Source organism: Cygnus atratus, chromosome 3 (assembly GCF_013377495.2).
Source record: "Cygnus atratus isolate AKBS03 ecotype Queensland, Australia chromosome 3, CAtr_DNAZoo_HiC_assembly, whole genome shotgun sequence".
Lineage (NCBI taxonomy): Eukaryota > Metazoa > Chordata > Aves > Anseriformes > Anatidae > Cygnus > Cygnus atratus.
This window is the reverse complement of record NC_066364.1, coordinates 7,848,494-7,866,302: the sequence shown is the minus strand read 5'-3', so window position 1 is coordinate 7,866,302 and position 17,809 is coordinate 7,848,494. Positions and strand designations below refer to the sequence as shown.

The 17,809-nt window shown below is 41.8% G+C and overlaps 2 protein-coding genes across 24 annotated transcripts in view; one reads left to right on the top strand and one right to left on the bottom strand.

Annotated features, from left to right (window-relative positions):
• KLHL29 (kelch like family member 29) overlaps window positions 1–3,718 on the top strand; it is a 391,775-nt gene extending 388,057 nt beyond the window's left edge. For all 20 annotated transcript variants that reach the window (XM_035560203.2, XM_035560199.2, XM_035560193.2 and 17 more), the window contains one exon: window positions 1,397–3,718. In XM_035560203.2, coding sequence (XP_035416096.1) covers window positions 1,397–1,580 — 184 coding nt within the window. In that variant the 3' untranslated portion in view covers window positions 1,581–3,718. The remainder of the gene's footprint in view (window positions 1–1,396) is intronic.
• Window positions 3,719–11,117: 7,399 nt separating this feature from the next.
• ATAD2B (ATPase family AAA domain containing 2B) overlaps window positions 11,118–17,809 on the bottom strand; it is an 83,274-nt gene continuing 76,582 nt past the window's right edge. For 2 of the 4 annotated variants that reach the window (XM_050709479.1, XM_050709478.1), the window contains exons 27-29: window positions 17,126–17,254; window positions 14,586–14,641; window positions 11,118–14,443 (exon numbers count right to left, since the gene is read on the bottom strand). In XM_050709479.1, coding sequence (XP_050565436.1) covers window positions 14,600–14,641; window positions 17,126–17,254 — 171 coding nt within the window. In that variant the 3' untranslated portion in view covers window positions 11,118–14,443; window positions 14,586–14,599. Of the gene's footprint in view, window positions 14,642–17,125; window positions 17,255–17,809 lie in introns of all 4 variants that reach the window. The other 2 variants (XM_035560215.1, XM_035560218.2) reach the window with 1 other exon arrangement.

Here is a 17,809-nt window from a genome sequence, read left to right as displayed (position 1 = left end):
TTTATTTTTAACCTACGGCTCCACTTCTTCGGAAGGACATCAGAGCTTTGTGTTCTTTAGAAATGCAGCTTTTTCCATGCCATTTGAGTCTCAGTTCATCCAGGGTCTTCTAGGGCTCTCTGTCTTTTGCCTTTGTCACTTCTCATTCCTCTTCCTCCTGCTGCTCCAAAATTAGCCACAAGACATAAATTTGCTTTAACCAAGCCTGAAAGGCTTACTACCCTTCTCCATCTACTTTGATCTAGGCCACCTTCTTTGGGGCAATTAATTTCTCATCTTCCTCTCCGTCTCTTTCTCCATGCATGTACATATTTCAGGTCCTCCCTTTTCCTTCCAAACCCCACTCTGTTCCTAGAAAGGATTTCCCCCCTCCAGACAACAACCACCACCAGCCCCATCCTGCTTTACAGGATCTTTAAACGTCAGCAGCAGCTTGCAGGAGATGCTCTCCCTACATCCCCTTTCAGTCTAAGAGATCTTCCTCTCCACAGCCCGATTTCAGTGGCCTTTTGGGACCTGCCCATGCCCTTTCAGAAGTCAGCACCAGAACAAGGCACTGAAGATCAGGCTGAATGGCATTTTCCTTCCAAATACCTTTCACACCTCTGCCCCTTCCCTACTATCAACATCTTACAGACCCCTGGATTAGCCCCAGCCTCATTACGCTCAATTTGCAAGAGATTTCTGAGGTTGAATACTTTCATTTTAAGCATGCAGTAAGGTTTTTGTTTTCTTTAGACATAAGATTAGAGGTGCACATCCCCAAGCACTGCTCAGACACGTGTCCCCCCACATCCCTTTCTCCCACACAACAGCACTCCTCCTGCCCCTCGCTTCCCAGCCCAGCAGGGGGAAAAACCAGCAAAGGGGAAAGAAACCCTTGGGCAAGGAGGACAAAGCACCAGCACCTCCTGCCTGAGAGTGGCTGGGGAAGGAGCAAAAGAGCATCTGGGGAGGGTTTTCCCCTGACCCTTTTGCAGCATTCATTGCTTATCAGAGGAGTAGTTGAAGCAAGGGTTTATTTTACGCTGCCCAAGGAGGCAGGGAGCCTGAGGAATAGCTATGATCGCTTTTGGTGTGTGTATGCACAGTGTTATGGGACCCACGTCCTGGTACCTTTGCTGCAGAGTCCAGATGGGGGCTGGAGAAACTTTGTCTTGTTTGTTGCTGCTGTTTAAATGACAGACATTTAACCTACCTGGAAGGACCGTGAAGAGGATTAATTTTGGAAAGGGAAAGGGAGAAGGCAAAGGAGTGCCCACACAGATTTATATAAATAAGAAACGTATTCATAGTATATCCCTTATTATGAAATATGCAGGATTTTTTTTTAAGCATAAAAAGCGAATTGTTTGGCAAGTCCACTAACTAAAACTTTCTTTATTAAAAAATACAGCGCTGTGGTTCTCGACGGAAAAATTTATGCCACCGGTGGGATTGTTAGCAGCGAAGGACCTGCGCTGGGCAACATGGAAGCCTATGACCCTAAAACAAATACCTGGACACTTCTACCAAATATGCCATGCCCTGTTTTTCGACATGGCTGCGTAGTAATCAAGAAGTACATTCAGAGTGGCTGACGCGACCGAGGAGTCGGATGGAGAACTGTTTGTACCTGTTGAGAGCAGGCAAGGAGAACACTACTACTAATCACAAAAGCAGCAAAGACAGCCAGTGAACATATTGCTCTAAAGTCTTGAATAGTGTCTACATTGAATGTAGAAAAATCATCCTCACCTTTTGGTGAACGAGGAGCAGAGAGCTCCGTGCTATGTAAGATATTGTAACAATACTACAAGTGTGTCACTAGATGTTATAGTGGCACTTGTTCTGGACGTCGGCTTTTGGTCAACCCAGGTGCAATAGAATTTCACATATTTTTTAAGCTGGGGAAGAGAGGAAAAAAAAATCTGCATTTTACTTCTAGAGCTCAAGCTTGATTCTTAAAATAACCGTGCAGATTAGTTTTACTATTACACTTTAGGCATCAATCTATTTAAAAGGTCAAAGTGTCCTTACCACTTTGATTCCTACATTTGTTTTTAACAAATACATGCTTTTCAATACCAATGACTGAGAGAAATCTTGTGTGACAGATGGCTTACATTGATGTCAGTCTTCCATCAGATCAAATGAATATTTCAGTTCTCTAGAGCAGAGCCCAGAAGGGGGGAAGAGGCGGGGGCTGGGGAGAAGAGGAGCCATTGGTAACACAATTCCATGTAATACGAGGAAAAAAAAGGTCTGTTGGGCTGTATGAATTTCTGCTCCCGGCGATACTTGTGTGGGCACGCACGCATCTGTTGGTGGCGGGGCTTCTAGCATTTCCTCCTGGTTCCTGCTGATGAGCAAACCTGACAGTGCTCGATCCCTGGAACACGAAATGAAAACGGTTTCCAATCCGGAGACATCCTCCCGATTGAACGGCACTTCGGTTCTGCGGATTGGGATGGTGGCGTTGTGGCAGTGTAGTGTGGGATTCCCACGTTTTCAACAAGCGGAGGAGCAGATGCCTCCAGCTGTGGCTACGCACTCAGTTTTGGCTCTCAACCAAAATTCCTTACATTGGGACATACGCCACTATTGGTTCCTTTTATGTAAAGTCTGAGAAGATTTTTTTTTTTAAGTTTCCCCATAGGTGTGGAAATCTTACCTTATTACTTATTTACAGATTCTAAACACACAAGTTTAAATCCCATGGTAGAAAAATGCATAGACTTAAGCCCAGTATAAGAGACATAAAATGATTACTATGTAGAGTTGTAAGTATATGCACAGCACAGGGGTTATATTTTTATATATATTAAAATATTGTCTATCCAGAGAGCATTGTGATGTGGAAATTCTTTATAAATTTATACATAAAAGGATCAAATGGAAGATGGAGTGGGAAACACAGAGGGGGCAGGGGAAAGATTCTTAAAATTAACAAATAGGAAGTAACCCCAAGCTAAGGATTGCCTGATTTCTTTCCAAGTAGAGGGAAAAAAGTTGCCATTCTTGCCTTTGCAGACTCCAACTCCAAACACCATGCCGGTAATTCAAGCAGGAGGTCCTCATCAGGGTGTGGGTGAGATCCTACAGTCAATATCTGGTTGAATTTCATACCAAATACGTTCACCTTTTTATACTGAGGGAGGTCTGCCTACAGCTTTGGGGAAATCAATGCAGATGTTAGCTAATCATCTTATTTTATTAATAATCGTTTATAAAATAAAATTTAAAAAAATGAAATTTGTATCTTGCAGTAGTTAAAGAAAAAAAGTGCTCAAGTCAGCTGAGTCAAGGTCTACGGTGACTCAAGTCTCTCATTTTGACAGTGAGGTTCCAGCCTTTGTTATGCAGTTGTTTTATTTATTCTTTAGAAAAATAATAAGCACAAACAAAAATTATATACTAGTATGTCATTTAAAGTATTTATGTCAAACAGGGTGCAAGTGTGAACCTAACGATTGGAGCACAAGTTTCTAACTGCCTGGGGCAGGACTAATTTTAGTGTTGGTGTGTGTCTGCCTCCAAAGGAGGTGCTACCTGTCAGCAAGACCTAAACACATTCAACATTTCCAATTTAGCTTATTTCTTCATTTCTCACACTGGAACAAAACTGGCTATTTCTGTGAATAATATTAAAAACAGGGTTATCTGTAATGGTATTGTATATAGTTTATGTTTACTGTTAAGTTCTTGTTATATTATAATAAATATATTTATAGATCTAGATTCAGCATCCAGATTGGGTTACTTTTGTCACGAGTCAACAAGAAACAACATTGCATTAATGGTTACTGCAGTTTTCATCCCGGCCAGGGATGAAATTATTTTAATTCCAGCTATTTTGTCTTGCAAATCTCAAAATTTATTGCTAATGTTTAAATGCTCAGCAGTTTCCAAAGTACTTCCACTCTCATTTTGGAAAAGTTCTTAGAAGTGAATTTGGATTTTATTCATCAAGACCGTTTCGTCTTCATCTATTTCCCCAAACTTGCTATTAAGCAAAGAGCAAAATGGCTCAAGATCATTTAGCAAACTAACTCAAAGCTTTATCTCAAAACGCTGCTAAACAGCTTTTTGCCTTTTTTTTTTTAGCGGAAGTTGGGATTTGCAGTGCACGGCAGCTGCGATGTCTGAAAGATGAAAGCCGCTTTTGCCCTGTGTCAGAATTGCTCTGTCTCAGGGCAGGAGTTCGGCGATTCACTGGACATGGCTTTGAATACATGGTTAAGTACAACCATTCTTGGCTTCTTTGATGTTTCATTAGGGCGTCATCCGGCCGCTGTAAAGTTGGATGTGGAAGAAAGATGAGCCAAATATAGCTAGCCTCAAAATACCACTGCAGTAGTTCATCTGGATCGTTGGGGGCACTATCTGCTATGCACATTAACAGAAATAACCTCACACACATTGAAATTATCCTGGCTTCTTACAGAGCACATCTACACGTGTGTTTAAGAGTTTGACCGCAGTTGTTAAACATTTTAGTTTAGGCTTAGCGGCTCGGGTTGAACAGCCCATGCAGATTACTAAAAGCCTCGCAATTCGATGTTATACACTCACGTAACCCAGCCCAAGTGGGATGAGCGGCCAACCTTTCCATCACCATGCGAGGATCTTCCTCAGCACTAGTCAATACTACTTGGTAGGCCGAGCAAGACACAGGCTATTTGCTTTACTTGTATGTGAAAATTATTTTAGCTCCCCTCCGGGAAGCTGGCTGGGAGCTTTTGCCAAATGAATCTTGTGCCCAGATCTGCTCAGAGATGTTTCTTCTTAAAAACTTGAAGAAATTCAGGGGCCGGGCTGGCTGGGCAGCCTGGTAGTGATAAAAACCCTTTTTGTTGGCTGGTTCGACACGCTCTCTGGGGAAGGAGAGCCATCTCCGACTGGGGCTGGTCTCTGCTTTCTGGGAACTGCCCACGCCTGACAGTTTACAACTCATCTGCCTTTCTCCCTTCTTTCATCTAGCAGCAAGCACCAATAAGACCTCAGAAATGCCGTCTTTTAATTAACTGCAGCTAGGTGTTCAGGCTGAGCTTGGCACCGTGCAGTCGGAGCAACCTAATTAGCGCGTTCATTACACTTCAGCTTGCTCTGGGTGCAGCCGAGACGAAGCAAGGCGAGCAGGAGCCGCCACTTTGAGCAGCCACCAGGATTAGTGGGGAGAGGAGCTGGAGCCCGCGCTCGCGCTGCCTCCACGAGTACCACTACGGGTAATCAGCAGCACCACAACACGCACAGCCCGCTTCGAGTACTTACCCACCCACCCTGCCTCTCGTGAAGGATTTCTCTCCAAGTTGGACCCGGTCCCAAAGCTTTACTCAGCTTTCTCTAGCGCAGGGGGAAGTTCTCCCGGAGCCGTCTCGCCTCCGCATCACAAACCGCCCAAGGTGACAACATTCGAGCGGGGGACGAACCCACAAACGGCACACGCAGCCAAGTGCTGGCGGGCTGCAACGACACAGACCCTGCACCACTCTGACATTTTTACAAGTTGTCGCACTAAAACAAGCGCCTTAAATTGGTTGCGACCCTTAAGCTCGCCCCTTAATGCCTCCTTTCCCCTCTCAAGGTAGCTCAAAAATAGCAGAGACAGCTGCCTCGGGAGAGGACCCACACTAAGCGAGGCGCTGGCATCCATCTTTTGATAGCATGCCTTCGTTTTTAGTGATTCCTGTTTAGCTAGTGGGTTTTGTATACAGTAACAAATTCCAATTTTCTTCATCTAAATAAATTCCATTTCAGTCAGTACCGGCCTTACGCGCAGAGTTAAATGTTTTGGCTCCGTTACTGCCTCAGAGAAGGAAGCTCCAGTGCTGTCATCGAGCCAGATCTGCCTCTGAATTTTTCATTAGTGGGGGTCTCCGCAATAAAGGTTTGAAAGGCTGCCTGCTGTTTTAATTTCATCATCTGTTACTTTTGACCAACGTTCTCCCTTCCTCCAGAGTTCAGATTCCCCCTCTTACACGGCCAGATTCATCCTGGCAGCGACACCAAGCTCTTTCACGACCTGTCCAGAGAGCAGCGCTCACAACTCCCCTGTTTTTATTTTATTCGTAAGTAAAGTAATTAATACAGAAGCAGGAACTGTGATGACAAGCAGGGGCTAAAACACATAGGTTTGTAAAAAATAACAGCTCTTACAGATAGAAAGGAACCGATTCCTCTACAATTTTGGGAACTTAGGGACCCTAATTTGTAATACATCCTATTTTTTGTGGGCAGCATCAGAGGAAGGCTCAGTGAACTGAGTCCTGAAGGCTGCTGCACCAAATGTTTTAAGCCCTAAGAGCACAATGAGCATCATGCTCTACCACAAACACCGGCCCTCCCCGCAAGTAAAAATAATCAGCTTTTGCAAAGCAAGCCTAGATTTCAAGGCGCGCTGGAATTTCTGTAGCCATTCTGTTTCCATTAAAAGAGCTCGTTTTTAATAAGTTATTTACTTTCATGGCCGATGAATGCGCTGTTCCATTACTTGTTGACACTGAGTTCAATTCTACCTACTTCAGTTTATCCCCAGCCTTTCTGTTTACATATCAGAACACATCAATGCCTCATGCAGGCTTTCCATGGAAAATGAGGGGTGGAAATGTAACGGGGAGTATTTGGGAATGACTCACGTTTCTGTTTGCTATTCAGAAAGACCTTGCCTACAGGGAGTAAGACGTCATTTCCAGACCGCATCCTACCTACAGAGAATATTAGGCTTCCCCTAATGGATACGGGTTTTCAAATTCAGGAGGCAACTTACACTTGCCCACCTCAAGAAAGCCCAGAAGTCTCCGCCCTGCTGACACTCGTTTTTAATAGCTCTTGGAATACCTGGGTATTTCAGAAGGAGTGCTGATAATGCACCAGTTATCAAAAGGGCAAATGAAAGGACTGGGTAATTATAGGGCATTCACCTGACATCAATCCCAGGCAAAAATGGGAAGATGATATCTGACTAACCTGATCGCGTATCAAAGAGATAAGGATAAATATGATATTTTGGAGAAAATAGGCTGTATCACAAACCTGATTTCATTCTCCAACAGGATTACGCATTTGATTGATAAGGTAATAGATTTTCAACAGCAGGTGACAAAATACTTCAACTTTCTTGCTGTACCGTATTCAGACAGCAAATATTAAGCGGGCTACGAATAGGCAGATTAATTGAGGAATATCTAATCCGGTCAAGTACTTCCCACGTTGGTATTATCAGAGTTTGTCTAGTGGGGCCTTTGCAGGGATCCTCTTCCAACTTCTGAATGGAAAACGTTGACATAAATCACTGGTCACAGATCTGTGGAAACAGAGACTAGCAGAGAAGATAATTAGGACAGAACAAGTCAGATATATTCTTCTGGCTCCTCTGGCTAGCTGGGACCCCTAAACCCAGCCTTATTTAAATAAAACTAAATGGGACCGAGACAGGTGGGAACGAGGGATGCTCATGAAAGCTGTAAGTTGGAGAAGAATCGAGCAACAAGAGCTCCCAGCCCAATTTCACGCTATAAGAGGACTAAATTGATCTTTGGATGTGTAAAAGGGGGATCGGTGAGTAGGAGCCTGCGATTTTAGCTCTCTATATGGCACTGGTGGGACCGATGCTGGAATATCACATCAATTTCCACCATGAACAAACGTTTTAGGAGATGTTGAAAAATTGACCCACTGCAGAAAAGTCACAAAATTGACTTAAAGGATGGAGAAAAATGCAGTGAAAGCCACAAAGAGCTCATTGTGCTCAGCAAAAAGATGACTGAGAGGCTACTCAATCATCGTGTCATAGTGCATTAGGGGGGCAGAGGGGGGAAGCCTACATATGGAAAGCCTCTCTAACCTGGAACAGAAAGCAAAGACAAGAAGCTGTGCCTGGGAGCGAGGAGCAAGGTTTGGTTCTACCCGTGAGCTTAACCATTTGATGAAAGGCTCAAAGACAGACGTACAAACTGCCCAGATCAAGGCTTTCCTGGAAAGGCTGCTCAGCCAAACAGAAGGTAGTAGACCCTGTGCATGCACGAGGTTGAATCATATGCCCCACAGCATTCATTTTCTGCTTACACTAAATCTGTGTGAATAGACACAATTTTTTACCCCGAATTGTGAAATATTTACACCATCATTTGGTGTCAGAGCTAAAGAGTTGTCGCTTCTGTTTCCAAAAGTCATTCAAAAGCACTGAAAAGATTTAACACCAAGATTTATGCTCAGTTTGTGCTTTTGTGGCTGTCCACTGAGCCTTGCGAAAAGGAAGGCTTTCATTTATAAAAGCTTGCTGCCTTCTGGACACGTGCTGAAGTGCAGAGCAGGACTCTGGAGCTCTCCAACCCTGACACAAAGGTTAGCCACTCATTTTAAAGCTATTGTATCCCCAGTGTTTCACATAAATGGCAGACTTCATGCTTATGTTTCTGGTACTTAAAACGTCTACACAAAACAGTAATTCAGGAATAAACTGATGCTAATAGCCACAAACAATCACGTAACACTTCCTTCACCTCACTAAACATTTCATATTGTCACAGAGCATCCCATCAAAGCTCATTTCAGAACTGTGTTCGGAACATAAAACCAACTGGCAACTTGTCCTTGTCCACCACAATCGGGTATCCCTGCTCCTCCGCCAGCCCCCAAGCAGCGGGCACCCTACAAGGCACAACCAACTTGGCAGGACAACGTCAGCAAGGCCTTTACAACAGAGAGCTGGGGCTTTGGAGACCACAAACAGTTCGACTGAAGCAACATGATACTCTTTTCCCTCTCCAGCAGAGATTCGGTTTCTTAGCAAATTAATTCAGTCCAAATTAAATGTATGTGCATTGAAGTAATTTTCTGTATCTTCACCTCTGCTTTACTTCATTTACTAAAGAACTATTTCAAAGGCGGAGCCCTTTCAAGAACTTCCCTGAGTTTCTCCATCCCAATCTAGAGTCCCAAAGCCAGAGGGTCATTCGGTTTCCTCCAGGCTCCCACTTCCATATACAGACATCTCTGGGTTATAGCAAAGTTGAAATTTTACCTCGATGCAAGGGCTGTTTCAGCATGATGAATTCAGCTCCACAAAAACCCCAGATGACAGACGGTGTGAGTGTTCTCAGCAGCCATCCAGTCTCAGGGACCCATACACATCTTGTGCATACTCTGCCAAATTCCTGACCGCTGTAAGACCGAGGCGACCACCACAAAATTTGGAGGAACCCACCCCCAGAGCCGTTCCGGCTCCTGCTGCATGCCCACACACCCCAAGGGCTGCACTCATGTCCCAGCAGCCTCCCCCTGTTCTCAACCTGCCCCGCTGCTGGAATTGAAGGTGAGGAGCCTTCTAACGCAGATTAACTCAAGGCTACTTTTTGCACTCAAACCTCTAGATCAACTTTATTCCAAATCAGCATCCAAGTGTTAACAAACTTTGAGAACGGCAAGGTTTACACGACCATTCCACTAAAAGCAGTGAATCTGTCTGAAATCTCAGTATCTTTCCACGCTCTTTTAATATGGTAATTCTCTACTATCAAAGCAAGGCTCAATATAGCATAAATCAAACGCGTTCCTAAAATAAATGGAATTTAGTAGTAGTCGCAGCCGTTTGCTGGCACCGGGTTAAACTGAAATACACTCCCTATGCAAATCATCACACTAAAAAAACTCCTCACCTAGGAATGGAATGAGGCTGAATTAATTAGTGTTAAAGTTTATAATCCCTGATTTTTACATAATAGTTACATGACCACAAGTGATGCATAAAACGGGGAGAAAAATGAAGTGTTTGACTTCGTTAATCAGTTTGTAAGTTTACTGATTTGCCTTTCAGAATTTATTCACATGCAGTGCTAGCTTAAAACCCCCAATACTGCAAGTCCTGATCCAAATGTTGCCTGAGACAGAAAACAAAAGGATCTCATTTTTAATTTATTTAAATAAATTATCTGAGTGGCTTAAAGGGAAAAAAAAAAAAAAGAGGATGTGGAGCATTTCAAATTTAAGGCAATACAGGAAATTGCATGTCAAAGCTACGTTACATGCAGAAGCCAACAGCAGAAGGCTGCAGGTTTAAGCAGCGAGCACTTGACAAATCAGGCTGCTGCTCCAGTTTTTCCTAAGGCTTTATTAACCGCACCTGATGAAACCCAACTACTGCTCACTAAGTCACGCTTTTGAAGCATGCAAGTTCACTAAGTGTTTTTCCAAGAAGGGTTTTCCAATGCCCCCGTAAGGCAGAGTTTGGTCGCTTTTGACTGATCGTCTTTAGGGCCACTGTCAGAAATTATGCCTGACACTATTCTCTCCGTTTTTGGGGAAATAACAAGACCCCACACCCCACATTCCTTATCCAGAGCCCGCAACCCCCTTGGGCAGCGCTAGGTGTGGTGCTGCTGCCTGCGGGGCACCCAGCTCCGTGCCCGTCAGACCCAACAGCAGGGCTGGCCCTGCTGACATGAAAGGCCCAGGCCTTCTGCATCCAGACTGTGGCACATCACAATTAGCATCTAATTGTGCTGTCACAGCTGCATGTAACAGCCAAGTCAGACATGAAACAAGTTCCTGCCCTCTTTCTTAGCTCTTTTGCCCAGGAACCCTATAGTGTAAGAAACAGAGGAAAAGAGGGAAGGGAACAGGAGCATTTTCTGTCCTACGCCTTGAGAGTGGCCGTAACACATCTACGTAAGAGCTTGTCATGCTCTGTTCCACATTACAGAAATTACAAGCAGTTACCTACCTCTGGATAAACTGCCAGTACAGTTCCCATGTAAGATGTGGGTTGATTGTGAACTTCCGTAACCCCTAGCAGCTTTATTAGAGGGGGGAAAACTAAAGCAATTTTTAGATATACTTAAGTTATTCTTATAAATAAAATAAGGAGAACTACGATAAATAGGGAGGGAAGAGGATTCCTTTAAAAAACTCTAATGAGAAACCCTGGTGCTTGAATGCTGACGTACTGTGAGCTGTCCTGGGTGTTTCCCTGTAACTGGACACATTTTCTAGGACTTCATAACTACATAACTTCCATAACTTCAGAGCGTTTATGTTATTCACTTACCAGCATACAATGCTAACTTCATTTCTGTAGTCAAAATTAATCAGAAGTGTTTTTCTTAAATGGACAAGCACTGAAAGCACGAGTTACGGATTAAACCACTCAACACAACAAAACAGCAAGATCCCGGGGTAAAACATGTCACCTGCAAAATCGAGGAGGTCTGGTAAGAAAAAGACTGAAAGCAGAAAGCAGCCAGGAGGTAGAATTTCCTTTAAATACAACAGGTTTGAAGGAGCTAAAGCTGTGTTTTCTTGTCATCTTTATTCAAGTATTTCACAGCAGTTATATTACAAATTACAGTAAAATGTTCAAAATTTCCAGAAATTCAAAAAATTAAATAACTTACTTCAAACTAACGTAAAATGAAGTCAAAATGCAAAACATCAATTTGAACACAGTTCTGAATAAAACTATAGAATCCAAAATATACCATCGTTGATGAAGGAAGTCTACTTAATCCACGAAGTAGACACACATTAATGAAACCAAACAGGACTCCCCAATGTCTAAATAACCCAATGTACAAGATACAAAAGATGCAAGTACAAGCCCAAATTCAAGCTTATGTTTTGATTACAAAATAAAATAAAATTAGAAAAAAAAAGGACCATCAGCTGCAGGACCTGCCGTTCAGAAGACTGAAGGTAAAACCAGAGCTGACCCACCAATTTAATTAAAAAAAAAAAAAAGGAAGACGGGATATGACAAAAAACAGTAATCCTATAAATACATTGGCATATGAGGAAATCAAGTAACAATACAGAAGACACAGAACAGAACAAACAAAAAAATTAATCACAGGTGAGATTCAAGCTTGCAAATACAATTAACTCCATAGCCATCAACTTTACCCAAGAGCAACTCTATTATCTCCAGAACAGCCCCGCCAACCCCGCAGAGAAGTCACCCTTCTTCTGGGTGGCCACGTTTCACTGACCCCAGCGCAAGGACTCCCACAGGAGTTTATTTGCAATTTTCACAACAAGAAACAAGGAAGAGAGGTCAATTTGTACAAACCCTTGCCAGTGCTATATGGCAAAAAAATTAAAAACATACAAAGAGTAAACAAGTTGAGACCACGTGGATCGATTAACAGCTGCTTTTAACTCTATAACCACCAGACATCTGTAAAGGAAAACAAAACTGAAGTGTGGTTATTTGGGCTACGAAGGTGGGTATATCGTTTTATGTAAGCTGTCCACTCTAACATTTGAAATCAGCTACTTTTCTCTAAAACAACAGGGCAGCTCCCCAATTAGCAGGGCTGCCTCTTACAAATTTCTCCCAATCAACAACTGACAGTAAAAATTTTCCTTTAGAAACCTGACCTTTTCGAACCATTTTTAATGCTAGGCATTAGCTTAAACTTGCTTTTTTTCACACTCACTGGTGACTAAAATTCTCAACTGTTTTAATGCATATAAATTTATTATCATCTTAAAAATGTATGCAGTTTTATCTTCCACAAGTGCTGCTGTTACTTGAACAAAAACTTCTTTGAGTAAGTGAAACTGGAATAAATATTTTTAAAAAATTCTGCAGCAAGAACCTGAGACTTGCAAAAAACCCTTTTATCAGAAACTTGCTACAAAAAATCTGCTACATTTTATTTAATCAAATCTTAAAGTTTGTAACAATTTCCATCAAAATACAAAATGCTGTTAATGTACCAGACACAAAAATATCTCAAACAGGTATGATGCTAATAAATACTAAACGAAACATGGAAAAAATCCCCTAAACAAATGTGAGATCAAAGAATCTCATTCTAAATGTGTTTTCTGCTTGCTGTTGTTTTTAATCGCACTTTCCCACCTAAAAAATACAGCGATTCTGCACGGGTTGCATTTAGAAGGTGTAACTAGATGTACATGAGTACTTAAAAACCTTTTTTTCTGCCATTAGCCATAAAGAAAAACAGTGGCATTCAGGGGAGAAGAAGATCTACGACAGAACGATGTTGAAACACAATGTACAAAGCACTTTGGATTACTGCAGTAGCCCAAGGCCCGTGTTTGTTCCTCTGCAGTGGTATGCTATTAGCCATAGAGGTGGAGACAAGTACCTTAGCTTCAGCTTGTAAATGGGAGCAGAGTGATTACAGTCCTCCATAAACACTGTTGGTAACTAAAATACAAAAAGCTGAGGTAGCTCAGTATCTCTGCAGTAGTCCAAGACTGTTTTCTCTAATTAAAAACTAATCACACTGTGTTGCATATTTCTGGAAAGACACTTCCACAGCTACATAGGGACAGTCACGATGAATGGTTAGAGATGGTAACACCAGCCAACTTCTCTAAAACAGTTTCCACTTAGGTTTGAAATAAATCAGCCCAGGTAACGTTTTTAACACCGAGCTTGTGACAAAACATGTTTTTTCTTGAAACTGCCTAGACTGTTCTCTCCAGTCTCCAGAAAGGAAAGGTTTTGAACTACACAATTCAGACCTGGAGAACTGTGCTCCGAACAGATCAATTGAAAAGGCTGTCCTCCAATCTCCTCACATTAACAGTGCTTTGCATTGACTGAGTCCTGAAGCCTAGTTTAAGTTTTACTTTCAAGCGAGCTTGGACTCCAGGATTTTCATCGATTATAGCATCTTCTTACCTGTACTACACAGTCCAAGCTATATTACAAACACAGAACTTCAGAAAGAAACCTGCCAGTATTAACTTTTTTTTTTTCTTAAAGAACTTAAATGGACAACAAAGAAGTGGTGGGAAAATGCTTCACTGTTAGCAACACAGAATAGTTTCACCGTGTAATTTGTTTCTAAAACAAATCTATACCAATGAAAAAGGAATTTCACCATTTTGGTAAAGTATGTGGCTTTTTCAGTGTGTCTTAGTTTAGTTCTGTAGAGTAAGACAGGCATTATAGAACCATAATACTGGCTGCCATCCAATGAAGAGAATACAAGTCATCCTTTTGGAGATCTTCATTCTGAAGAGAGCTTTCTAACATTGCCATTTGCTATAATCCAAACCAATTGATTAGCCTTATCTTTCTCAATTGACTAAAAGGCACATTATAGGCAGTTCTAGAGAGCCTCATCTTCAAATTACTGTACATCCAGTTACTCAAGATTCCTACCACAATGCATCATTGCCTTCTTTAGAACAGATTTTTTGTCCGTTACCCCAGAGAAGAGAAAGATTGGAAAAAAATTAAAAAAAGGTTGCCCGTTTAAAAATATTCAACTTAGATCTGCTCTTTCCAGTTCTCTCGTGTATGTTGGTCTCCACTTTGACTGAAGTTTCCCCAAAGATAATGCATGTAGAGTGAACAAGAGCAGAAATGAGAACAGTTTCTGTAGCACCAAAAATCTCCAAGCTGTGGCATTGTATTCTTTATTTATATCAGATACAACTATATGAAGTTCCGTTTGGTTCTTGTAGGCTGGTTGGTTTCAGGTACCTGAGACAATAGCACCAAATTCAACAGAAAGAAAAAGAGAGAGCACTTAAGACCAAGGCTCTGCACATACTTGGTGCAAATGGAAACTGAATGGCTCAGAGGACTGCTCTCCCGTGAGCAGTTTAAGAGAGGATAAACCCACCCATCTTGACGAGTTCACAGGAATGTTTCAAACACATGAACTGTTCTTTCCATCTCCTGCAAGAAACACAGAACATCAATTATATATAAATATACAGACAAAAATAAAGTTACCTTACGTAATCATATTTACTGGGGTGGAGATCATTGGTTTGGTTTGTTTTGTTTTGTTTTTTGGTGTGTTTTTTTTTTTTGAAACACCAACAAATAATTCATAGGAAAATAGACATTTCTGCTTATTATTTGCCATCTGCTAGCAAAAGACAGTGAAAGAGAAAACTAATTAAAGAAGCATTAATGCAGAAAAGCACTCCACCATGACAGTCCATGAAAAAATCCAAGTGTAATAGGGTCATTTATATAATTAATGTATTTTATATATATTAAGAAACTATTGCAATGGCACAGTGCACGAATTCAACTCTTACTACACACGTGCCATTGGTGACCCAGCTGTAAACACAGATCTGCACAGTTTGGAGAATCAAAGTAATCTGCCTCTAAGTGCTCATGCTAGACGTTTGTCTTTTTATTCTACATAACACTCAGCCCAGACTTCCAACATATTTTAGGTGAAGACAGCAGAATAATATGAAAATGGTTTCAAAAGTATTTTGCAAGAATTCTGTAATATCCTACATTAAAGCTTTCCCAGGTTTTGTAGTAAAATATTCATGGAGAAAAATATTTGGTGTTCAGTGATCAAACTGGAACCTCGCAATTCTTGCCCCTTTACCAGCAAGGTTGGTTATCAGGTGAATCAGCAAGCTGACCCACACCACTCTGCAGCTAGAACAATGTTGCTGGAGGGAAAGCACAACCAGAGTTATGATCAGCCTACACCAACAGTAGAACGACCCACTTCCTGCTGATGTAGCCGGGAGGCCTTTGAAATGAAAACACTTCAGAGGAAAAGGATGACAGCAGAGCAGAAAACTTGCAAATATCACGCTGTATTGGACATTCCCAAGATGATCATGGGCACGCTTGCAGCCCAGAAGGCCAACCGCATCCTGGGCTGCATCAACAGAGAAGTGGCCCCCAGATGGAGGGAGGGGATTGTGCCCCTCTGCTCTGCCCTTGTGAGGCCCCACTTGGAGCACTGCGTCCAGGTCTGGGGCCCCCAGCACAAGAAGGATGTGGGGTTGTGAAGGATGTGGGGTTGTTAGTACAGGTGCAGAGGAAGGGCACAAGGATGATCAGAGGGCTGGAGTACCTCTCCTGCAAAGAAAGGCTGAGAGAGCAGGGGCTGTCCAGCCTGAAGGCTCCAGGGTGACCTCACTGCAGCCTTTAAATACCTTAAAGGGGGCTTATAAAAACGACCAAGAGCAACTTTTTGCTCAGATAAGACAACGACAGGACAAGGGAGGATGGTTTTAAACTAAAAGAGGGGACATTTAGATCAGAGATTAGGAGGAAATTCTTCACACAGAGGGTAGTGAGTCACTGGAACAGGTTGCCCAGAGAAGCTGTGGATTCCCCACCCCTGGAGGTGTTCAAGGCCAGGCTGGATGGGGCCTTGGCCCACCTGTTCTATTGGGTGGCATCCCTGCCCATGGCAGGGGGTTGTAACTGGATGATCTATAGGGTCCCTTCCAACCCAAGCCATTCTATGATTCTATAATCAAGGGAGTATTTCCTGATATAGAAAAAGGCTGAATGCTTTTAGTCTTGCAGGAAAGTCCCCATCAGCAAACTGCATGAAGCAAAGGTAAGTATATATATATTTTTTTTAATTAGTATCACAAATGCAAGCAGGGACAACAGCAGCAACTGTTGGCTTAGTGTATCTACAAAGTAGCCTCTATCTTCACAAATTTGGGAACTTCTGGCACAGGAATTAAATTATTCATATCAAAGAAATGAAAGGCTGAAAAAAAAAAATCTGCCCACAGTTTAAACTTGTGGTTCCAGAAGACTAAGTATTTGCACCTAAAATGAACAGTATAATGCAAGTCGGTGAAGGGCAAGGCCAGGGATGTTCAGATTGATACACTCACCGTCAAGACAACCTTACCTAGTGAAAGACCTCCTTGCCCGCAGCAACGGGATTGGAGTAGATGATCTTCAAAGGTCCTTACCAACCCAAACCATTCTATGATTCTACCCATAATGCCTTTCTGGTATTATTTTTATAGGTTCCTTTGTGATATAGCTACAATCAAGCAGATGTCCCATACTGCAGAAGGATAAGGGAAATTAAGTGACTTAGGAACAATCTGCAGAGCCAAGCTGACTACCTGAAAGTTCCTGCTTCTGCTCCATTCTTACTCTGCTAGCACATGCTTCTAAATGCTGCTGCATTCTATCCTCGTTTTCCTCTATTCTTTTAGGTTAAATTCTTAATCCTTTTCTGAGGAAAGTTTTTTAAACAATCTGTTTTTTAAGCCATTACTATACTAAGCTTTATTATTTTTATAAATACTTTCCTCAAAGTGTATTTAAAGCTTTTGCATGCTAGTATAACAACGAACATAAATAGTTCTTGAAAAAAATGTATTCTCACAAAAGTCAGATAAATAAAGAACTGTACAACATCACCTCAACAAGCTGTGATTTGTCATAGTCTCTACGGTGTCTGTAGATGCACTGGCTGAGGAGTGAATACAATCTCTCAAGTTGGTCAACAGTCAGGTTGTCACTTTTCTTAACCACCAAATCAAGCAGTCTCTGTTAGAATAACAAAGGTTAAAGTTAGGAGACCTTTTATAACCACTTTTTTTTCCTTTAAAGAACAAATCAGAGTGTAATCCATCTTCTTCTAAAACCCTATTTTGCAAATATATATACAAATAAAAGGGATCACAGCTGACTAATAGTAAGGCCACTGCTTCCACACTGATCCAAAAGGACTCAACATTTCTCTTCCCTATTTACACCCATGCTTTTTTTCTTGTCTTAGATTTTATGCAGAGAATAGTTAGTGCAATGTTTGTTCTGTTTGAATGATACTTAATCCTATGACGTCTTGGTCAATAATTAAGATAAACCATAAAAACTGTCTTGATAGCTGAAGTGGACATCTTTAAGAACTTACATTGACATGAACTTTAAAAGTGCCAAATGGAAACACAGTTGGAATTCCACAAATGTTGAACAATAAAAAGAAGTGCATGGGAGAAAAGCTTCTAAAACTGCTCATAAACAAATGGTGAAAGTGTGTATTTTACCATAGCAGCAGTAAATATTAAGACTTTTTTCCTAATACAACATTTCTGTTCTTAC